Genomic DNA, 25295 nt, shown 5'->3' on the forward strand with positions numbered 1-25295 from the left:
GCAGACAAACAGACGAGGTGGTGGTGGAGGTGGAGTGAAAACTGAATGGAGTATGTTTTATCTATGATACTATACTCCTGAACATTGATCACGTGATTTGTTTTTTAGGCTACTTTCTCTGTTTTCGTCAACATTTTCGAGTTTGAATTTTGAGTGGATATATCTATTAAGGGGCATCTATCTCCATCCACTCCAGGCGTTTTTTGATATTTTGAAATTTTGATTTTTAATGGGGGTTTTCCCATAAACACCACATAAAATAACGGAAAAACCTGATTTTTTCTAAAATGGCCCATGATAAAGGTTGTTGACAAGATTATGGGAGAAAGTATGGGTCAGAATGCTGATACCGTTTATTTACTATGGATTAATGAATTCAAATATGTTTAGCGAATTTCACATATAGGGAATAAGCTATTACAGTAGGTCTAATGGTAAGACCTGGACCCAGGACAAATTTACTATTTCGTTTTGAGGTCCCCAGTGGGCAGAAACACCATCCGTTCAGTTATTCTTAGTTATTATTAGTTCAATTATTCCCATGTCGTGACAAGTTGTAAAAGAGAGATTTTTTCCATAATGACCTAAAAGTTAGGGCCACATGGCCATTTCTTACTCTTAACCTGACATTAAAAATATAACAAAAATAATGTGACATAGGGATAACTTAATCTAATTAAACATAAAATATTTAACAATTCAAGTACCTACATAACTAAAAAACATAAAAATTTAACAAATAGAAAAACACATTCACACACTCTCGCATACACGCATCAGCAAACGCGCAAGGTAACAGTAGCCCTAGGACACGCCAGCCGAGACCATCTTCTCAAAATAGAGCTTTTTCAGTGCCGCCACAAACTGGGAACGTTTTTCAAGGGTCTTAATGTGTAGGGGTAAGGCCGTTCCACAGACGACAAGCGGTATCAACAAAAGCCCTGCCATAAGCTGTGGTCACATGATGAGGTATACGCAATGTGATCGAAGAATAACGAGACATTCGTGAACTACCCTGAGACACAAATTTAAAATCGGATTTGAAATATTTTGGGGAGCCTGTTTTCAAAATTGAAAAAACCAATGACAAAATTTTAATGAATCTTTGATCATTTAATTTCAGGATGTGTGCCTCAAGGTAGTATGGCGTGATATGCTCCATACGTCGCAGACCATAGACAAATCTCAAACAATAATTCTGTGACCGCTGGAGCATACCCGCCTTAGTCGCAGTCAAGTCATTGATCAATGAGTTGCAGTAACTGAAGTGGGGTAGTACAAGTGATTTGATCAAATGTAGTTTAGTGTGTTGTGGTAAAAAATTCTGTAATCTTTTCAATGAATGTATGGAGGCAAAAACCTTTTTTCGTGTGTCCGTAACTGCTACGTCCCAAGTATAAGTGAAGAGTTGAAAGATATACCAAGATTCTTGACATTGTCGGGTAGTATGGAATGGTTTGTAGCAAACCGTTTCCAGCTTAACCTCAACAAGACCCAGAGAGGATGGTTTGCAGTCTGGGTTACATTCCTCCCGTTAGAGCAGAACCAAGTAGGTAAAGCTTTTGGGTATTGTATTGAACAATAGGCTAAGGTTGGGATCAGCACATCGACCAGACTATAAATAGAGTCTCTCGTGTCTGCGCCCTTCTTCTAAAGCTGAGATCGTTTGTGACTGAGGACTACCTTAAAATGGTCTACTTTGCCTTATTCCATTGCCACGTCACATATATGGACTGTTTTGTGGGGACGTTCACCACGCACAGTGGAGATTCTCAAGATGCAGAAAAGGGCCTTAAGAATCATCACCGTTAGTGACGGTCGGGTTCATACTAGGCCCCTTTTCGGAATTGGGTATAATTGCTAGTTAAAAGGGATTTTTGTAGAATTTGGTGGTTGGATAGAGGAAAACCACTGAGCTATAACTCTAACTGGAGGTAGCACTGAATGTCAAAGATGCGTATCGCCAGCCGCCATGTTTGCGTGAGTCTGGTGTCATAAGGAGCCATATTATTGCTATAACTATTATTATACTTGGCTTAAAATACCTACTTTGTATGGTCACCATTTCAAAGAAAATTATTAAAGTATTAAAAGTATTCAAGTATGACAAAAATACTCACTGCTATACCAACCTAGTTATAAGAAGCCATGTCATTGCTATGATAAGAAAACTTACTGCTATACCAACCTAACAAAATCAGCGACACGCTTTTGACAGACTTCTGCCATGGCAGTGCTACCTCCAGTTATAATTTTAGCTCAGTGAGGAAAACTAATTGGAGGATTTTTGCTTTAGCTGGGGATGAATTGGGGATTTTTTTCTTAGTCAGGTGGGGAGCTTTCATGGTCCAGGGTGGCAACACTGGACTGAAATTCTGTATTACTCACGATTATTAGATTACTGTACTGTCATGGAGAACGGAGAAGATAAAGAACAAGAACGTAAGAGCGTAAGGGTGACTGGGTGATGAGACGACTGGGGCCCTATTTTTGAAATGGTTGACAGTTGACTCTACAGTCGACACTCAACTCAACCAACAACAGGATTTGGTATTTTTGAAATCCAACAGTTTGGAAGTGAGTAGGAAATCACTAGTTGAGTGACTCGTTTTGGAAATGTAGAGCATACGACCGCCCGAAATTCAGATGACGTCATTTTAAACCAATCACAATGCAGAGTTTTTGTGATCTTCGATTTTACCTCTTCTTACTCTAAAATCTGGATCAGCTAATCTCAATCTACCATATTTCGAGATACTGAGGTAAACTGTCAACTCTGTTCTTGAGACTGAGAGATTGAGGTTATGTCTTGCTTAATCTTAGTGATTGCAAAAGTACCTTAAACTTAAACTTATAAGTATTAACAATAAAATGTACTATGGATGTTTGTTTGTTTTATGGTGTAGCTCATTATAAGTTTAGGCATATCCTAAATACATTATATTATTTGCTTTCTTCGTATCTATTTCAGAACACATCACCTTATTTAAGTTTTCTTCATCGTGTTGTTTCATGTTATTTTTAATTGTGTTTTTATTTAGGTTAAAGCTTATGGCTATTTGCCATTGCACTGAAAGCTTATAATAACTTAAATTAATTTGATCCCTTCATTATAGGTGAATGGTATTGAAACAAACTATGATATTGTTTCTCTCTACCACAATATTTAATACCTTAAATCATAGGTCTAATAACAATAATTATCTTTTAATAAGTTCAATTAGTATGCCTAGTGTATTTCAAACAAATTAAATAGTCTTATAACAAAGTAAATAGATTAAATAGTCTAGTATTGACAAAGTAAATAAAATTAACAATCGCATAAAGTATTGGGTGCTAAGACATTGACAACAAATACATAACCTCTAAATTGCAATTAGTAAATTAAAGCAATAACAAAACAATATGGCGTCGACTCAAAAAGTAATTTTTGCCGAAAGAGAGGAAGAAGAAAGTGCAGTCAACCTCCACTCAACAGCTCGATAGGTGTTGAGTAGTTTTGGTTGTATAAGTCCACCGTCAATCGTTTCAAAAATACGAAACGATTGGAAATAGAATGACTCGACACTCAACTCAACAGTCAACCATTTCAAAAATAGGGCCCCTGACGAGACCATGGTGGAGGACTTCCACCCGAGACGACAAGGAAGGGGACATAGCATTGACAGGGAATGGGCACACGGGGAAAGTTAATTTTAAAACTGAAAATTAAAAAAAAAAAATTTTCATCTTAGCGGTTCTAGCGGCGAACGCTGACACTACAATAGTATGTTTTATCTATGAATATATGTTAGCCTTAGTCCCTCCCGTGTGCCCCACATTATAGACAGCGGACGAATTGATTCTTCTCTCCACTCCAGTCTCCACTCTCCAGGAGGAGAGTTAATGTATTATTAAACTTGGTTTTCTTGGTGACATTTTAAAGTTTTGTTTAAGTATAATAGTGGCACATTAAGTCCGCATACCTTTACAACGTGGAACTATATCAAAAGTTAGTTGGAAGTGTTAATTAATTTATTGGTTACTCCCTGGTTTCGTCTAACTTATAGAGGTTTCCTGAACAACCATTTCCTTCATGGGGCGTTCACGGTCTAGAAGTAAATCTCCTAGAAGGCGACATCATAAAAATAAACATTCTCACAAGAGGTCAAAATCTCGTGAACGAAGTTCACACAAGCATGGTGATAAAACTAGAGAAAGAAGCTCAAAAACTAGGTAAGCATCTGCTAGCTTTCATTTCATTTCAGCTAAGTTACATACAAATACCGCTAACAAGGTAGGCTAAATTACCTCTTACCTAGGCCTAATAGCCTAGAGATAAAGTATCTACTAGGTATAATACTAGTACTAGTACGCCTACTAGGGAGAGTAAGTTACATAGGCCTGCAGTAGGGCCTAGTGATGCGCGATTGCGAGATGTTACAATCGAAACGTTTCGATTGCTTGAAACTCTCGAGACGTTTCGATTGTATTTTTGCTTAGCAAGAGGTTCTTATACCCAGAGGTTTTATCGAGATGCTTGTGACGATTGTTTCGTTTCAGCACGCTTCTCTCGTATCTCGTCTAGAGAACCGAGAAGCGAGAAGTCCTTACCAAGAGTCTTTTTAGCGAGATGTTCATGGCGATTGTTTCGTTAAGTACGGCAACGGCAATTATTATCATCCAATTTTTATTGCATCTGCCGGGGATTGTTTTCCCCAATAAGAGGTCTAGCTCTAAGCTTAAGTTTTACTTCATTCAAAACGGAGGAAGGTTTAGTGTTTACTACGGAATACATTAGTGAATAATACCACTCGTTAAAAGACTAGGCCTATTCGACTATTAATTGACAAGACAATATAACTTAGGCTATTGATACGACAAACACAACTAAGCTGTTGCCCCGTTGGTGACAATGACCGTAGGGTGGGAGTGTGTTCAGCTGATAGTGCTTGCAGTTACCGGTACTTTAACTGATATGGTTTCTATAGCCGACTTTCAAATAACTTAATAATAGGCCTACTTGAGCCAAAATATATATTTTCATTCAAAACATCCTGTGGTGAATTTTTTGTGGCTTTATAAATTTCAAAGCTCTCTAAAACGTTCATTAAATTAAAGGCCTTTATAACTTAGCCTACTACTTTTGTGCGATCTGTAAATGTTTTGCCCACTTATAGGTACCTTACCGGGTGTCCCACGAAGGGGTTTAAACGTTTAAGGGGTTTAAACGTTTAATTTTATATTACCTGCCCATTCATGCACCGAACTTTTTTAAACTTACACAGTTTACAAAGTAGGTTCTAAAAATATTCTGGAAAAAATTCAACTCCCTAACCTTAGTAGAAACAAAATGGCGGCATAGCCTATTGAAAAATTTACCAATTTGCTTCCTATAAAAACTACTTTCATGATTTATTATCTGATTTGTTTACTACGTTGCGGTTCTAACGCTCATTGTTGAAGAACAGCTGTTTGATTGTACCTAATGTTGATTGGCTTTGTTCTAGTTTTTTTATTTAAAAGTCATATTGCCCTGGAAAGTAGGCCTAACAATAAAAATATTTTATAAAACCAAAAATACCTTTTTTAATGTTTTTAAAGTATCGTTTTTCAATATGCCGCCATTTTGTTTCTACTAAGGTTAGGGAGTTGAAATTTTTCCAGAATATTTTTAGAACCTACTTTGTAAACAATGTAAAGTTTAAAAAAGTTCGGTGTATGAATGGGCACGTAATATAAAATAAAACGTTTAAACCCTTTCGTGGGACACCCGGTACTTATATTGTGGTTGGTACCTACCAAATGTAACCCTTTGAATTCTCTAAGCCATTTTAGGAAAGTTCTTCCAGGATAAAAGAATATTTACCAGGATAAAAGATTATTTATTCTGTAACCTGTATGTAGGATGACTGGAACAGGTTTTTGGATCAACCCTCCAGTACACACGCAGCGGACTCAGAGGCCACACATTTTCGAAAAAGCGCGCCGAAATAAGTGAATCCCCAAGCGAATGACGCCCCATCTACCTTCCCCCACTAACTTACCGTACCTTTCCAAGGACAATGTGGTGTTTTGACTGTCTTAGCGTCAGTTGGCTCTGAGCTACGAGGGTGTAAAGTTATGTGCGTCATCTTTCTAGAGGATGAAGAACAGGCGATTGACTGATTGGTTTTCAAAACGACATATTCAATTTGAAATATTTGTATTTTTTTGAAATTTATCTAGGGCCTATATCTATTTGTAGGCCTACCTATATTTGGATTACCAATATACACAGGCTACTGGTCTAACTATCAATTATCAATTATTTAAGATGGGGACGCCACTATGTGCGTATTTTAACCCAAATATGAGTGAAGGATGAGTGTAGGATGAGTGGCGCGATCTTGTAGTCTTGTTAGTGACTAAGGCCGACATGTTCCTTAGACACAGCTGTTAATTAATAGCCCATACAGCTAATGGCAACTAAGGGACCTACAGTTTATTGTGGAATCCGAACCACATTTTTCCTCGTAATTAACGAATTGGTCTAATTATTACGATAGTACTGCGGATAGTCGTAGTACTCGCTGGTGCGGATGTTAATCCACACCAGGTAGCATCGCATCCACAGTGCATCCCTATAATTATCCACAATTCGTAACTATTAGCCGCGTGGATACTGGAAGGTTAATCTGTTATAAGAAAGTGCAATTGGATATTGTTTCCATAGCAACAGTAATTCTTTTGTCCATTTGTAATATTCAATCTATAGGCCTATTTTTATGAAAGAGAAAGTTTGTATATATAGGCTAAATATATTTGAACGATATGAGCTCGGACACCGTTGGACCGATTGCCATGAAACTTTCAGGCATTATTAAGCTTCATTTAAGGATGGTTTGTGTGAAGTTTGGCGCAGATCCGTCAAAAGGGCTCCGCCCCATTGGCTCTGAAGTTTCCCATGTTAACCTTATGAGTACCTACTCATATTTAAATGGAACTAAAGAATCTTAACAGTTGTTTTAACTAAACAATTTGATTCTGTGATATCCAATAGCATTAAAAAGTTATAAGGTTTACCATCAGGGTGCAGCACTATTAATTGCTTAAATTGATGACATCAGCTAATTTGAACCAAGCAGCAACAAAAAGCTGGGATACAAAATGAGAACTGTCAAAGTATGATTTTTTCAGAGTTATATTGACTTTCTTTTTCCCTAAATTTGTCAACAAAATTCTATTGTGTTTGGTTTATTTCCCCCCAAAAAATGTTTGGGAAACGGGGTAACCATTTAATTTTTTTTAGTGGATCACTAAAAGTTTATCTACATCAGCAAATCTGGAACATAATTATTCTTAGCGTTCTCTTCCCGTTGCGAAGCACGGGTATGACTGCTAGTGTTTTATTAAGTATGAACTTAAAACAGCAAATTTTAATTTTAATTGTATTTATTATTTCATTACCGGTAGCTTTCAATAAAATATAATAATATTGGACTTATTTGAATTTATTTTTTTTTCAATGTGTAAAACTTACCCTTATAAAAAAAAAAAAAAATACTCGATACAAGCTGCTGTAGCTGGGTTGGCAGAATGGTGACCAACCTAACAGAGAAACCACAATGGCCAGCGGCCGTACAACCTGAGAGGCACGGTGCTGGGTGAACAATGACAAGCTGACTGCTGGCCACAAGAAGGCAAAAGGTCTAATGTTTTCATGTCAATGCTGTAACCCTACATAAGGCGCTGGTCGATTTTCGACCACTAAAACGTGAGTTCTCAGTGGTGCTCGGTCGATTATCGACCAAGACGACATGGGTCGGGTTTTTCTATTATTAAAATATTAAAACCATTTTAAAACCCAATAAATCTTATACCATTAGAAAGATGAGATTCTTAGGCTTCATTTTCATGTGTAAAACATTATTGAGTAAGTATTATGTAGCGAGAAACATAGCCTAGTTTGAAAAACTAGAGGGTTCAAAATAGATTTTGGAGGTGGAAAGTTTTGGTCACCTGACTACAATAAACAGCTGTTTTTGGCGATTGTCAATTAAATTGTATACCTACAATATTAGTACATATTCTGAAACTAAAATAAATTCCCTACAATTCCCTCTCAATCTACGAGGTTGATTGTAAAAATGTTAATTGGTTTTAAAAATGTCATAAAAATTATGTTTTTGTAAAAAAAATCTTCAAAATTTTACATTTCGATGTAAATTACTCAGAAATGTTAGAATTCAACTACATATAACTATATATTTTCAGAAAGATCTTCTATTTCCTATTGTACAGAATCATTTTATTTTCTGTTGATGCATCTTTTATTTCCTACGTGACAAAAAATTTTTTTTTAAATAATTTCATTTATGAGTATTTAAAAAACATTAATATTAATGCGTAGGGAATCATATTTTAAACAACCTTTACATTTAGAAAAAAATGCAAAATATTTTGTGGTTTTCTTGTGGGTTGATTTTGAAATTTATAATTTGCATAATCCAAAAATTCTTTTGCTACTACGCCTAAACGCATTGCTAAGAAAAAATTATTTTTATATTATTCCACATTTATCACTGAGACAGAAAATATATATAGGCCCTATATATGCGTGTACTTATATTCACAAATAAATGTTCTGTGGCTATATACTAGGCATGTTTTTTAAGTAAGTAGGCTACCGTTTTTAAATTTCTCCGTTCCTGCACTGCGATTGGCATTTTTGACATTTGCGCTGTGTTTGGGCATCTATTGGTAAGACCTAGCTGGAAATTTGAGAATAATCAGCCGTGTTTACATGCGGTTTCAAGCATTCAAAATGGTGCCGCCAATTGAGACTGCCGCCGACTGTGAAGTGCAAGCTGTAAATAGATTTTGAAGTGCTTAAGGTGTGAAAGCTATTGAATATCATCGTCAGATTAGTGAAATGTATGGCGAGAACATTACGAGTACCATGATGGTACGGAAGTGGATAAAGGCATTTAAATACGGCCCCACTAACGTTCATGATGAGTAACGCACTGGGCGGCGTCATTACTGTTCCCGTACCCAGTGCCTTGCTCATCATGAACGTTGGTGGGGCCTTCTTAAAATGCCCTTACACTTGCGTACCATTCCGTCACTCATAATGTTCTCGCCATACATTTCACTAATCTGTCGATGATATTCAATAGCTTTCACACCTTAAGCACTTCAAAATCTAATTACAGCGTGCACTTCACAGTCGGCGGCAGTCTCAATTGGCGGCACCATTTTGAATGCTCGAAACCGGATGTAAACACAGCCGATTTTTCTCGAATTTCCGGCTAGGTCTTACCAATAGATGCCCACACACAGCACAAATGTCGAAATTGCCAATCCCAGTGTTGGAACGGAGAAATTTAAAAACGGTACTTACTTAAAAAAACATGCCTCGTAAAACCCCATAAAAATAAATGTTCGTGAAATCTATAGTTCTTCTTTGAACTATATTTTGCTCTCCAACCACTTTTAAAACCATCAGCTAATGTAAATACTGTGACTTAATCAGCGAAAAGACAATAAGTTATATACACATTTTATATTGAGTCTATCTAAATCGTATTACCAATTTGTAGTACGTAAAAAGATTGTGATTCTTTTTGCTCTAGCAATATCGAGGCAAATTTGTTTGATGTTATTCAAGGTGTATAGCAAATTCTGTTCGTGTAAATGGTAAGTTGGAAGCAGTGTTGGGAAGTAGCGCGCTACAAGTAGCGACGCTACAGTAGCGCGCTACTTTTTTTGTAGCGTTAGCTGTAGCTACACTACTTTTAAGATTTTGTAGCTTTAGCTGTAGCTAGCTACATTTTTAAAGTAGTTGTAGCGGAATTTTAGCTACTTTTCTCGCTACATTAACATTTGTTTGAGATAATGATTTTTATCATAACCTCAACCTTACGTGAAACAACCTCTTTCAAACTGAGATTTTCAAAAAAATTAGGCCTACTTTCTTGGCTTCAAACAGCTGGTTGCAGCCGTTTCATTCCCTATACAACGTTGTGTGGACATAGAGGCCATTAAATGAGTGTTATCCACATTTTTGGCTCTCATTTCCTTAATTTACTACTCTATGATTACTGTAAGATAAAATAAAATCGCTAGATGCAGACGACGTGTAAACGGTACCGGTGACAAGAGAAGCTATTGAATTGAATGCTTGCAAGTGATTGACAGGACAGGGGGAATTAGTAATTAATTTAGTTTCTTTATTATATCGATAATGCTTCGACTGGGGTTTAATGGAAACCAACACACCTTGAAATAATGAGAAAGCTGGTCTATCAACCTTTGCTTCAGCTGTTGATTGTGGTTTATCATCACAAGCCCTTTGGTTAGATTACGAAGATTTTTCAAAGGTTTACTAAATTAGCAAAGAGGAAATTACCTGATGAGATTTAAGATATGCCTAGACTACATGATAATTGTAATGAAAAATCTCCATATAACATGAAACTTACATTGAAAAAATAGCATAGTTTGCTCCTGCTAACAGCTCTTGTATAGGACTGAGGCTATGGTTTAAGACGAATACCAAGTTCAATTATTATGAATAGGCCTATATCTGTTTAGTCCTTGCAAGAACAAGCCTACTATAGCCAACTTGTTACATAGCCAAGTTACATAGGCCTACATGTTATTTTTACTTTACAAATTTCATCATGTTTAAATTAAAAGCCGATTTCAGGATAAGTTGCTGAATACTGTTTACTCTACTGTTTTCTCTAGGTTGAAGCATAATTTTCCCTATGAATAATGACAATAAAGGACGATTTCTTGACATTGAAAAGTGTTATTCGTAGAATAAGTAATTTATCACTTTAAAAGTTATAGCAATGTTGTTTTTAACATTAAAAGTAAAGAAAGGCAATAAACTCCAATTTCAGTAGGCTAGGCTCTGTAACACAAAAAGTATTTTTAAATAATCTTTTTGCAGTTTTATTGGTCTTAGGCCTAATTGTTGATATAAAACATCTATAAATGAATCTATATTAAATTAATAAAATTAGCTTTTAAAATATAGTTTGGTTGTATGTCCTTTGAACTTAATGAAAATTACATTTTAAGATGCTTAAAAATAATGCAATATTTAAAAATAATTACTAAATATGATGGGACACCCAACTATTTGGTTCTGTTGTTGTAATGTTAGGTTTATAATGCCAACAAATTAAATACAATCTAGGAATAATTTGTTTTCCAAGTAATGTTAGATACAATACTGACATTTTTTTAAATGTTTGTTCAATAAAAATGTAGTTGCAATTAATTTTACATTTACCTAATGTGCGTGGAATAAAAATTAACGTCTTTGGAAAAGTAGCTAAAATTGTAGCTGTAGCTACATTTCATTGTAGTAGTAGTTGTAGCTAGCTACTTTTTCGGAACTGTAGCTGTAGCTGTAGCTAAGCTACTTTTTTGGAAATGTAGCAGTAGTTGTAGCTAGCTACATTTTAAAAGTAGCTTCCCCAACACTGCCATGTCATATATTATTGGCCACCACAAAAGGGCCAAAATATACCCGCCACTGGTGAATAAAATTACCACCAGATCTAGGGTTAACAATTAATTGTCAAGCAATAAGCAATTAAATAAGCATTTTTTTTTTATTAACCAGCCAAATTTTATAAAATTTGGTTAAAACAAGCTTATTAAGCTATGCTTTAAGCTGCTGATACTAAACTATAAAAGCATTTAAACATTAAATTGTCGGAATTATACCAGTCAGTAAATTTTATAATAGCCTACAGTGGTAAATAGTTATTTGTGTAACTAGTGAGCAAAGTGAGCAATTGACTCACTCGAGAGAAATACTTACTCACGAGCCGTAGGCGTGTGAGGAATGGTTTCTCGAGTGAGGCAATTACACTTTGCACTCGAGTTGCACATTATATTTTTCCTACAGTTACCATAAAACAAATAAATTTGTAAAGAAACGTAACATATTTTTACACAGAAGTGAACTTTTAATATGACATTGAATGATACAACAGTAAAACAGCTGACCAGCTGATTTAAAGCCAGTGCTGCCAACGTATTTCGCACGCATACGACCTTGTCTGCATGTTACGCGCTCACTATTTCGTGCCTTCACGTTGTAAATCTGGAGTGAGACAAAGTAATTAGAGTGCGACAATGTTAACATTGTCTCACTGATGAGCGAATTGGTCACTTTGCTTTCTCAAATCAGCGAGAGAACATGTAGATTGTTAGGTAACCGTAGGAAAACATAATTTATTTACTTATTAGATTTAAAGACAAATTTTGAACATTTTTTAAAATGTTTAAATGATTTGGTAAAACCTTGAAAAATGGCTTTAAAGATGCAGCCTACCTTTAAAAATGTGTAACTTATATTTGCTAACGCTTAAAAAATAAATTCTAGTTGAAAAAATTAGCAGGAGTTCGTTTTAGTCTGGAATAATGTCATTGAGTTTGTAACTTATGTGAAAGTTGGTAAGATGTTAAGTTATCAATTTATTTTCTCATGTTTTATCTTATCATTTCCATTAACACGAGCAGTAAAGAACTAACTGTAGAACTACAATAAATTTGCTTTTGTTCCATTCTCCACTCAGGCAGTTGGTGATTGTGTTACTATCAAAAAGTTATTTCACTCGAATATTTTCACTGCTATTTTCAATGGAATTTCATCTGCAGAATGACAGGTTTTTTCTTTTTATATTTTAAAAATTTTCCCTCAAGCTTAAAAATCAACTTACTATAGCTAAAATAACTGTTTACTTAAGATTGTACTTAACCAATGAGTTTTTTTAGTGGAGTATTATTGTTCCAAAAGTGAATGAAACTGAAACCAAGCTTTCCTTCTAACCAAGCAAAATGTTAATTTTATATTTTATGTTAATGAATAATTTTTAACATAAGTTTTTATTTCACAGGTTTTAGTTTGCACAAGGCTGTATGATATGGTATATATATTTACTGCTATCATATTAGCCCGTATGTTTATCGTGAAATATCACAATCATGTAGGTAGGCCTACTGTAAACCTTGTGTGAAAAATAAAGCAACTTAAATCTTATTTTCATTGTTTCTGTTTCAGGAAAAGATCCCACTCCTCATCTAGTAGCAGTTCAGATGCTTCCATCGACACAACAAAGCTGCACAAGAAAAAATACCACGATAGAAAAATGGACGAAGTGGAACGTTTGGCAGAAATGGAAAGGCAAAGGTAACAAAATAATCCAAATGCATTCTTAACAAAAAATAAATAGATTAGGGTAGAGAAATAAAAACTGTCTATGTTTTGTTGATTAGTAAATTATTTAGTGAGAAGTTTAACCATCCCATGTATTCATTATTATAATGTTTTTTCATTAAGGCTCTCTAAAAGAGTAGATGAATTTAAAAAGTTTGTTTCCACTTAACCAGTCAGCCTACTTATTTTTTTATTTATTTTTTTTTGTTTTAAGAGGTTGGCGGCCTCTTAGAAATCCAACTTCACTTGTGTCCCCCCTCATGTCATATATGGGTTTACATAATCTTTTATACCGAATGTATTTAATAATGATTATAAATAGGTTTTGCCATATGTTGTTTATACCATACCAATTTGTATCTTAAAGAGATAAAATGCTAATCATAGATGTTGGTCTGTAGGAGGCAACGAGAGATCGAACAGAAACTGGTAGAGGAAGAGACAGCTCGAAGAATAGAAGTCATGGTTCAAAAAAGAGTGGAAGAAGAACTCGAAAAGAGGAAAGAGGAAATAGAAGCAGATGTGTTACGAAGAGTCGAGGAGGCGAAAAAGATTATGGAGAAGGAAATGATGGAAGAAATGGAAAAGAGAAGACAGATTTTATTGGAAGAAGAAAAGAAAAGAGAGGTAGGAATTCATTCATTTTGGGAACAATCTATAATTTATTTTAAGAGGCTAGAGTGGTATTTGTCAGTAATGTTGAAAGTTGATTGCAAAGATAGTTTGAAATGTTTTAAGTTTTAAGTGGTTTTAAATTTTCTCTCTATTTTGTTTGTTGTATGGCTTAAGTAATACAAGTTAGTCTAGTTGATATTATTTGTTTTTTACATTAAAATATAACATAAAGCCAATCTCTTTTGATGAGGTGCAACCACTTTTCAGTGGATAAAAGACTCTTGATAATTTTTTTAAATCTATTACAACCTAGGCCAATTCTTGATTTTTTGAATCAGAATGTGTTACAAAATCTTCATTTTATCTTGTTCTTATTTCTAAATTTTTTGCGTTGTGTGTTTAAGCTCAAGCAATAAAGTGTACGTACAGTATACCGCAAGACAATTATTCAATTTGCAGTCAACTTTTCTTTGCTGCCATACATTCTTGCCTTTTAAAATCATTTACTTTAGAAATTTGTGGACATGAACTGTTGTTGATAAAAAGTGGACTTTGAAAAAGAGAACATTTTAGATAGAATTAAGGTTGTTGACAACAATAAATAAATGTAATTTTTTTTTTTTTACCTTACAAATAAATGTATTTTTCCTGTTCGTGCTCTTCTTTGAACTATGTTTTGCTCTCCAATCACTTTTAAAACCATCAGCTAATGTAAATACTGTGACTTAATCAGCGAAAAGACAATTAGTTATATACACATTTTATATTGAGTCTACCTAAATCGTATTACCAATTTGTAGTACGTAAAAAGATTGTGATTCTTTTTGCTCTAGCAATATCGAGGCAAATTTGTTTGATGTTATTCAAGGTGTATAGTAATAAATCTTTAAGTTTTCCCGAACACCTTTTGCCAATCAATATTTATTATTTTTGAAGATCTACCTTCTTTCACACCTTGCATAAATATGCTTTACAGATTGGTATTTTTAAACCTGGTATAAATAACTGTGTTGGCCAACATAACTTGATAACAGAATAATACAAATGTTTATTTCATATAAATTTAGCTCCTATATTTTATTATAATTGCTGCCAGATCATGCAATTGATTTAATTAATTTGCTTTCGCATTCTTCTATCATCTTGCTATTTAATACATTTGTGTAAGAAAAACTCATATTCATTTCCATCAACTACCGGTACTGTACTTGCAATTTCATTTATTTACATAAACCACAAATGGTATAATGCACAACTACTAACAGATCCTTCCGTAATGAATTGAAATTGTGGTCTACAAGTTTGGTTTGATTGTTAAGGTTTGTTATTGTTATATGTTCAGTTTGTTCTTAAATGCAATCAAGATTTTGTTTTATCTGGTTAGCAGTCAACAAATCCATCATAATGATATTCAAATAAAGAATAAAAATCAGTGCATCGCTGGAATAAAAAATCTTTTAACGTTTATTTTAATTTAATACTTTGATTTGCCTTAGGCACTGGTAATTTCAGGTTGCCTGTTAAGTTAAATAACTTCATTCCAAAATTACGTAATCTGGACAAAGAGTCAATTTTTTTGATATACAACGTTGAGATATCTGTTGAGAAGTATTTTAAAAGCTTGTAAAATCACAATGTTTAGTTAAATTATTCGAAAGTCTTTTAATAAATTCAGATTTTCAAAATAGTTTTCACATTAAGTCTATATTTTGAGGAATTGCAGTACCTATTTTAATGTTTTCAAAGCAAAGCCCCCTCCAGGGCGGAGCTTGAATGTGTTAGTATTTAAGTAATGAATGGGGATGCGTAAAGCATCTCCGCGTGCAGCAGTGGCCGACTCAAGACACTCGCAGGGACGGAGGTTAGCAGCAGAGGCACTACGGGGAAGGTACGACTCGGCAAGGTATAGCTGTGATGTATGTATCATTACTACTTACTTACTTAAATATGGTTTCTTTTGTTGGTCGATATTTACAGGAGTGGCTTTGTTCTGTACTCCGAGGTGGTAAGTGTAGATTTAGTTAGTTTGTGTTGTATCAAGGGTGGGGTTTATTCTGTATGGGCGTTTCACAGATTTTACATTTATTTCTACAGTTGCAACAGTAATATCCTTGAGTTGACCAAAATATGTACCTACAGCAAATTTCCAGACAAATGTTTTTCCTCCATAAAACACTTAATCTTAATCTGGGAGAATATAGCATCAATAACACAAGATACGCTTGTACAGAATAGTCCTTAGGGTCAAAGCAGTACAGAGTTTTTTTTAGTTGAACGGGTAATTTTTAATAATTTATGTGAACTTTTATCCCATGACAAGAAATGAGTCTTTTAAGAATTTTTCTCTGCTTCTTTTTCAATCAGAAATAGGACTAGGTAGCCTACTTTGTTTAAATAACATTTAGAACAATTCTAGTAACTTTATATCACAAAGTAAACCATTATTTTAAAAACGAATGGTCACATTTCAGCTCTTCATATCCAAACATAAACTTTAGAAAACTAAACTTTACTAAACTAAACTTTAGATAAACTTTAGAAGTGTTTAGTTTTCATTAATGATTTTGTTTTAATTTTTCCTCCCCCTTGTCACATACCTAAAAAAATCAATCAAAAAATGCACATCTATAACAGTTAATTTAACAGTAGTTGTGAAAAGTTGCTAAGCTTCCTAAAGATTTTAAAACATATTGCCATTTTAGCAAAATAGTTTGGAGTTAGTTTTCATTTCTAAAAAGTCACAACTGAGTGTTGATAAATAATTAATATCATTTGGTAAGTTGAACAAGAGGAGGATGGATTAAAGATTAAGTAGCCCTAACTCCTGAAATATTTTCTAAAGCCTTTGTTTTCCAGATTGAATATTTAATTTTTATAAATTTTGTTTCTTATTAATTCATGGAATATGATAAGCTTTTGTTTAGATAATAGGAGATGACCTACATTAGGTTTAAAAGATCTGTTTTCAATAAAATTTATTTTTGATTTCCTATCACCTATTAAACCGCAATAGGTATAGGATTCTCAATGACAATCATATAGCCTACAATAGAATGTCTTGTATATAATCTAAATACTTGATAGCTTGATTGTTATTTGTTTTCAATTGTTAAGTTTCATATATCTAGAAAGTGTTTTCAAAATAAGATGGTGGGACCGGTTATTGTATTTTTTTGGTTCATGCACCAATTTACAATTTTTAAGACCCTACTTGTTATGATCACCCAAACTAAGTTACAGTATATTAGACATGTTTTGAAACCCATTATAACATGTTTTTTGCTATTCCTTTACAAAATTTATTGGTTTTATTTTAGTCAAAACTTAAAGCCATGTTCATTATTATAATTCCTCTTAAACAATTGAGACTTTTATTGTATAATCTAAGCTCAGATTTCAAAATATGAGAAGGGTCACAAAACTCATAAACAGTTAAATTTTGAGTAATATCTTTTGAAATTATAAGTACCCCCTTATTATTTTAACACATTGGCTAACAAGTGACAAATGTAATATAATCTAAAATTGTCTGGCATCACACATACAGACAGACGAAAAAAAAAACAGTTTTATCTAGAGGGTACTCTAATTTACAGTAAGACAGCATATCAATCATTAGCTCTCATTATTTTTATTTATAATTTCTGTTCCTCACACAGAATTTCTTACATTTAATATTTTTATGGTTTTGATGCTGGTATTAAGAGGGTTGTGGGGTTGATTTTATTTCTAAAAGACTTGAGCTTGATTTAACCGCAGATATACAACTGCTGACATGGTGGGTTAGTAAGTGCATGAAGCTAATCAACATAGTTTTGGTTCAGTTTTGAAAAGGATTTAAGATTTAATGAAGATCCAACAGTACAATTCATTGGGTCAAACATTATAACATTTAAGTTCGATAATCATCTTTAAAAAATTTAGTTTTGTGACTAGTATATGAGATGCCTGAGTTTTAAATGGTACAATGAATGTTACAATTAGCTGCTGTAAAAACCTCAGCAACATTTGTTAGCCAATGTCGGGGTTTTACCTATATATGATAACTTATGTTTACCACACATGTTATTTATTGTGTTTTATTGTTACAGCATCTTCGACTTTTCTTCGTGTTCGCTTCTATTTATATGTGAACTGTTATTATTAGTGTTGTACATATATAAATTAGAACGAGTCATAAATATCCTTTAGATTCAAAATACATTTTTTCCTAAACAGATTTCTCTTAACTAAAGTAAAATTGTCCGTCAAACTAGAGTAGATGAATGACTCGGTCTAGCGGAAGCGTCTGTCTGACTCATGATGGATGCTTTCTTTCAATTTAAACTTTTTTATTCACATCGTTTTCTTTGGTTTTAGGAGGAAGAAAGAAAAAAGAGGGAGGAGCTGGAACAGATTTTGGCTGAAAACAACCGAAAAATGGAAGAAGCTCAGAGAAAACTGGTGAGTTTGTGTTGATAGCTTTGGATTAGCTTAGTTTAGACTCACATTGATAATGACTCATAAAGACTGTGAACCTTGGCTCCCAATGGGAAAGATTTCTGCACAAACAATTATGATTACGGTGAATGCTGTCCTATGTTAAGCTAGTCTAAAAATTTTTTCTAATCTTTTTGTAAAAAAAATCCAACTGAATACAGGGTGGCCACAGAACCAAAATTCATAGAAAACCTGGGAGTTACGAATGACAAGAATCTTGAATGGCGTCTTTTCTTATATCCTATTGGAAGCACCGGCCAATTCATTTTTATAAGTAAAACTGGAGTCAAAATTAAGTTGTTCATTAATCAGCTTATTTTATTTCTATTTTAAATTCTTCCTTAAAAAAATACAATTCTTCCCAAGTATTCATTACATTTTATATTTTACAATTCTTTAAAATACATAGACTATCCTCAATTTTTCTAATGAAAGGCCATTTTGTAACAGGTGTTGTGCGACATTTGATCTTTGCGGTTTGTTGTTCCTCCACGCAGATATGTGGTTGTTAAAGTGGTTAACAAAGTTCACAGTCTGCCCAATGTAGAAGCTATCACAATCGTTATAATTGATTTTTTAAATGCCCGAAGTGTCGAATTTGTTACAATCTTCTATTTTAGGTCGTCGCTAATTTTAGTTATTCGCTAATTCCACCTAACTATCAAGATGGTGGTCGCCACGCCGCTATTGGTTGATGAGCGCTAAGCTAAAAGTTCCGCTAGCTCTGCCTTCCGATTGTCTGTTGCAAGAATATTATCAATGGATTAGTTATTAATGGTAGCGCAATAAAAACCACATGTAAATAAACCACATATTAAAATTCATAATAAACTACAGCAAAATTATTAAAACTAAAGGAAAAGGGCATTTCTGTTTTAGGCTACCGTATTTAATTATGAAGACATTAAGTCGTGCAGTGTGCACCGTGTACGTATACACTTGTTGGTTGGATTGTAGTAAATAGTTAACCTGTCTTCAAAATGCATTCAATGCTGTGCTGTTGGCTGTAATAATATTACTTACTACGGGAAAATGTAAGAAACACAAGTAGAGCTTTCAGTTATAACTTCTGTACTAGTACTGGTTGGGAATGTGTATTAAAGCACTGTTTCATACAAAAGTAATATTCTTTAGGATAACTAAAAGGCATATCGGCATATCAACTTGCTTGAAATAATTCAGTTGGCATAAATTAATTATTAGCTACGCAATACTACACTACACCTTGTGGGCAGCACTACTCGCCGCGCCGCGACATAAAACTGAGGCTTGGTTGCTCTGTTCAACCCAAAATTTTAACAAAACTAAGCATGATAGAAAGAAAAGTTAAATAGAAACAGAGAAGTATATTTAATTAAGCCTATCTACAACTTTCTCACAGACGAAACTTCTCTGACCAACAAACAAAAATTTTAGTAGGCGACTAACTTTTTCACTTTACTTTTTTACCTAACTTTTTCTAATGTGTTAATTTTAAAAACATTTATATATACTACCAAGTGAAATTTTAATTTTCAAAACCATACCATTGGCATGAAGAGTTTATTCCCTAGCTCTCTACCAAATTTCAAAATTTTATTTCAATTGTAAGGGTATAAAAATCCAGTATATTTAAACCGCGACCACTAGTTTCGTATTACCGTAATGGTGAAACGGCCGGGAGTTACTGCTCGGTGCGACGTTGCCAATTCTCGCTGGCCGCGGCCTGTAGTTAAAGGAGGCCGTGGTTGTAGTCCCTGTGCAGCTAAATGTGACATATCTGGTGTTTTCCTCTTTCAATCCTCTCTCAATAGCCTACAGGACTCAGAACACCATGAGTAAAATACTGCATCCTAAAATAGAAGATTGTAACAAATTCGACGCTTCGGGCATCTACAAAATCAATTGTAACGATTGTGATAGCTTCTACATTGGGCAGACTGTGAACTTCGTTAACCACTTCAACAACCACATACGGTATCTGCGTGGAGGAACAACATACCGCAAAGATCAAATTTCGCACAACACCTGTTACAAAATGGCCACTCATTAAGAAAAATGCAGAATTGTCTATGTATTTTAAAGAATTGTAATAAAGGATAAATGATGATTACTTGAGAAGAATTGTATATTTATAAAAATAATGTAAAAATAAAAATAAACTGATTATTGAACAAGTAAATTTTGACTCCAGTTGTACTTATATTTCAAACGTATTGGCCGGTGCTTCCGGTAGCCAATAGGAAAGTATTATATAAGTAAGGACGCCATTCAATATACTTGTCATTCGCCTATTGGGTCTGAAGATGATTGGAATGTCCAATCGAAATGTGGTCTTAACAAAATCAATATCATCATCGGTCTTCACGGTGAAATCATTAACAATGTTCACAATCACAGCGAAATTGTGAACTCTTCTGCAGTCACAGTAAAATCGAGAACATCTCCTGAGGTTTTGTTACCATTCTCTGATATTTTTGAGTACAATACACCCAGCTGTGTCCTCGTCTTAATTGGTAATAAATAACTTTTTTGGTTTATACATTTTTGTTTATAGGTTTACTGTAAGTGCATGAGGTTCAAAGTTCATCTCAGTTTATATGTATTTTTGTTTAATGTAATTTAAATTTTGTCAATAAGACAATATTTAAGACTTTTATAGTTAAATTTATACCAGCCAAATTTTCATCAATACTTGTTATAGGCTGAAGAAAGATTGGCTATGGTTGAAGAACATAGAAAAATGGAAGAAGAGCGTCAAAGGTTAAAGAAAGAGCATGAAAAGAGGATAAAGGAAGAACAGAAGAAAATATTAGGAAAAAACAATTCAAGACCGAAATTATCATTCTCACTGAAACCGACAACATAAGAAATCGTCTAGTGAGATTGTAGTTAGTTTGCATGTGTAAATATAAAATAGGTTTAAGTTGAATGTAAGTTATTTTTACTGACTAGAGATTGTAATTTGCTCACAATCACTGTTGTTAATTGAAAACTTGTGTTCAGTTACATATTTTGATTAAGCATTATCTCGATTATGTGTTATGTTTTAATAATACATATAAATTATGTAGCTTATCATTTTTTACTTTTCACAAATCACAATAACTCACAAAAATTATAATTCTTTAAGACTTTTAAAAAACATATAATTATACTTAAAGTAGGTAACTATTATAATTAAAATTGAAGCAAAACATTTTGTTTAGAGGCATCGACTGTCTATAGGCCTACTGTTAAAGTTAACCAACATCAGTTTTATAGAAAAATTTTATTAAACAAAAAATTGTTATGTATATTTTTCATCTAACAACAAAATATGTTAGTAAATATATTGTCGAAGAAAAGGTTTTAATTGTAACATTATTTTTAATTAATTAATTAACATTAATTTTAACATAATTTTAACTGAAGAAGCTGACAACTTTTTTATTTTATTTTTTTCATTAAATTATTCATATAATATTTAATAAAGGTTAATATTATAACTGGCATCCATCAAACCATTTTATAAGAGGTATTTAAACTTAAAAGATAAGACACCTTTGACGTTTTAAAAGAAACATTCTATTCTATTTCCTGATTTACTTCCTACCTGACAACTTGTTAATTTGAATGTAAAGTAAGTAGATCCTTCTCGAGGTACTGATCGGTCTATAAACTTAAGGATACAAAACTGTCGTCGTATCCTTACTCCAAAACAGGTAAAAGTCAACTTATGTAATTCTTTAACTATTGTTAATATAAAAGTTCCATGGACTGTGAGTTCCTTCTAACATTAACCACAAAAGTCTTTACTGAGCAAATTAAATTTTTTTATGTTAACCTATAGCAGTACAGTGTGCTTGGTTGGGATCCTGCCCCATTTTAAATGTTCAAATCAAATAATTTATTTCATTTGAATAAATAAACAGTGCCTCAGTTAAGAGGAGAAGCATCTTTCTGCTCTTCTTTGGGTTTTGCTATGCAGTGTTATGTGGCATGGGAAGTTAGAGGGGAAAAAATCATATAACTTAGTCTGAGTAGCCATACATTTTGTAAGACTTATAAAATGTATTATTAAGTCAAAATGAACATATGTGGTAGTATAAGTTCAATCAATCAATAATAAATTTTACTTTAACAATCTATAAGGTAATAAAAGAAAATGGAGGTGTAACTTCATCGTGTCAAAATAGTGATCATTTTTAGAGTGTTGTTTATTAGACGGTTACCTCACATACGCTGCTAGTGAGTAAATATTTTTTTAACTATAATTTTCATGTTAAACTTGATTTTCTTTATAAACAAACTAAAATCCTTTGAGACCCCAGATTTTATTATAGCAGTAAATAATTTACCGTACTGATGTATGGCCACTTCATTTTGATTGTTTCAATGCCGTGATTTTATATAAAAGCATATATAAAGAAATTATTCTTTTTGTAACTGCCAAGCAAATTGTTTTGTAAAAATTAAAAATTGGTATCCATATAATTAATACTCTACATGAAACTTTGTCGGTTGAACTCCTCCACCATTTCTTAACCGATTTTATCCATTGACCTCTCATTGAAAAGAGCGTGTCGCTTTTGCAAACTGACCTTACATTTTTGAAAAAGTTCCTTGGGCTCTGCCCCAGTGGCTGTTAAAGTTCCCATGTTATCCTTATGAAGAACATAATTGTTTAAATTTTGATCAGCTGTAGTCTCTTGGATTGCAAACTAAAGATCACCTGATTGTAACTGTCAAATTAGTTTGTATTTTTTTTATTATTTGATTGTTATTGTTTTTATAAGAACACACATTATATACAAAATAAAAACCAAATCAAAACAAATACATATACTAATTTGACAGTTATAATCAGGTGATCTTTTGTTTGCAATCCAAGTGACGTCAGAATATGATGGGAATAGCACACCTATGTTTTTTCCTTCCACCATGAATACAAAGTCTAACTCATCGGAAATTATGATGACTTTTATTTGTTTTAAAATAATAATAACTACTTTACTTCTTTGCAATTGCTCGATTTCGAGCAACGTGTTTACTAGTTACTATTAATGTGAAACATTATGTTGTTCTCAATAAGTATTAGTCTGCACATTATTATTTGTGTGCCTTTTATTTTTAAAGTTTTTTTTAAGAAAGCAAGTATGTGTGGAGTACTTTATGAATTGGTAGTCGTTATCAACTGAAGTATCTGATTCTTCCATGCACATTATTTTTTACATTTTGGTTTTTTTGCCTTCTTTAATGTGATTTGATCTGTTAGTAGAACTATTGGTTTATTTTCTCTCTTGGGATAATTTTTTTAAAGAAGGGGGGTTCTAAAATCATAGTGTGTTTCTATGAATTGAGACGGTTACAAAATCCTCTATCATTACCATAACTAAAAACGAAACCAATTTTAATAGGCTTATTAATGTAACAGGGTTTAGTTAAATGTTTCTTTATCAATAGTTTAAGGTAAGTTACCCAAATAGGCACATCCTAAGTGAAATGTTTCTTTAAAACTAATAAAATACTTCAGGCTTCACTATGTGATCTCTAAATTTCCTTCACCTCAGCTTTCAAATGTGTGGCAAATTTTGTTTCTGGACGTAACTTTGGTTATAGCCAAGTTGTGTTAGACGGAACATTTGTTTGGACTAAAAATGTCTAATGGATGGTTAATTTTAAAGATACTTTCAGTCCTGGAGGATGATTGGTAGAAAATTTAACATATTATTACGCTTAGGGTTCACATACACTACAAATCATAGACACTATGAGCCTCCAAATATTTATTTATTAAATACTTGGCTCATTTACTCTACAGATCATAGTGTATACGAGCCTCGTAAAATAATATTGAAGTTTCACCTGCACTAAAGGCCTATATACACTACGAGCCTATCGAAAATATTAAATAAATGAAGAGGGTTCACCTACTATACATATGATAGTGCAAAGCGAACAAATTATTTTATAATTCAGGAATCAGCTTGAAGTGTATACAAGCTAAAATACTGAATTTATATAAATTATAGATGTATGCTTGTATAAATACAATGAGCCTATTTCATAATAAATATCGCAAAAATAGTAGACGGCTCACTTAAACTGCAGTGCGACATGTCTACTCGTCTCGTGGTTTGCAGCGCTTCATTGAAAATGGTGGGAAATGTATGACCCGCTGTATAACCTAGCATAACCTAACATTACTTGTTATGTAAAAAGATGTTGCAATATACATTTCTGGGCACTCGAAGCAGTCGAAGCCGGGCTATATGACTTCAGTTTCACGATCCCATCCGCGCGACTTGTAGATATGATGAGCTGTAGTGTAGGCAAGCCATAATATTTCCCCCGTCTCAGGCTCGTAGTGAGTGTACACCCATTACCTTAAACCCGCCATTTTCTTAATTTATATTAATTCTGTATTTTGGCTTGTATACACTACGAGCCGATTCATGAATTATAAAATAATTCGTACGCTTGGCACATAGACACTATGATCTGTAGAGTAAGTGAGCTGTCCCCCTATTTACTTGTATATTATGACCTGTGCCAAAAGATCAGTTTGGTCTAACATGATGTTCCAGATAGGATCCCAGATGATCATCTTCATTTGTAATTCTAGACCAGCTCGTATGAATACCTATTTAACATCTTGCTTATATAGCAATGGCATTTATTGCACTTGTCATATGTGCCACTAACAGAAGCAAGAAGTAATTATTTTTATATTTGCATAATAGTGTTGTAGATTAAACTTAAAACCAAAATCCCAAAACCAGGCAAACCACCTAATGAGGCATCTTCTTACAGACCCATAAGCTTGCTTCCTATAGTATCAAAGTTGTTTGAAAAGGTAATACTTAAAAGGTTAACCCCCACTGTTGATGAATTAAGCTTAATACCAGATCATCAGTTTGGCTTCCGCAAACAACATTCCACCATTCAACAAACTCACCGATTAGTGGATATTATAAAAAACACATTTGAGAAAAAAAAGTACTGTTCTGCTGCATTTTTGGATGTCCAACAGGCG

The 25295-nt window shown here is 33.5% G+C and overlaps 1 protein-coding gene across 1 annotated transcript; it reads left to right on the plus strand.

Annotated features, from left to right (window-relative positions):
- The first annotated feature begins 3850 nt into the window (after positions 1-3850).
- On the plus strand, positions 3851-23798 carry LOC128999872 (UPF0430 protein CG31712-like). The gene is made up of 5 exons (XM_054426609.1): positions 3851-4215; positions 13049-13177; positions 13606-13831; positions 18179-18262; positions 20982-23798. The coding sequence occupies exons 1-5, from the start codon at positions 4076-4078 to the stop codon at positions 21144-21146; spliced, it is 744 nt and encodes a 247-aa protein (XP_054282584.1). The 5' UTR covers positions 3851-4075; the 3' UTR covers positions 21147-23798.
- Positions 23799-25295: the final 1497 nt, after the last annotated feature.

This window comes from Macrosteles quadrilineatus, unplaced genomic scaffold (assembly GCF_028750875.1).
Source record: "Macrosteles quadrilineatus isolate MER2022 unplaced genomic scaffold, UCM_ALF_1.0 Scaffold_8__2_contigs__length_117827958, whole genome shotgun sequence".
Lineage (NCBI taxonomy): Eukaryota > Metazoa > Arthropoda > Insecta > Hemiptera > Cicadellidae > Macrosteles > Macrosteles quadrilineatus.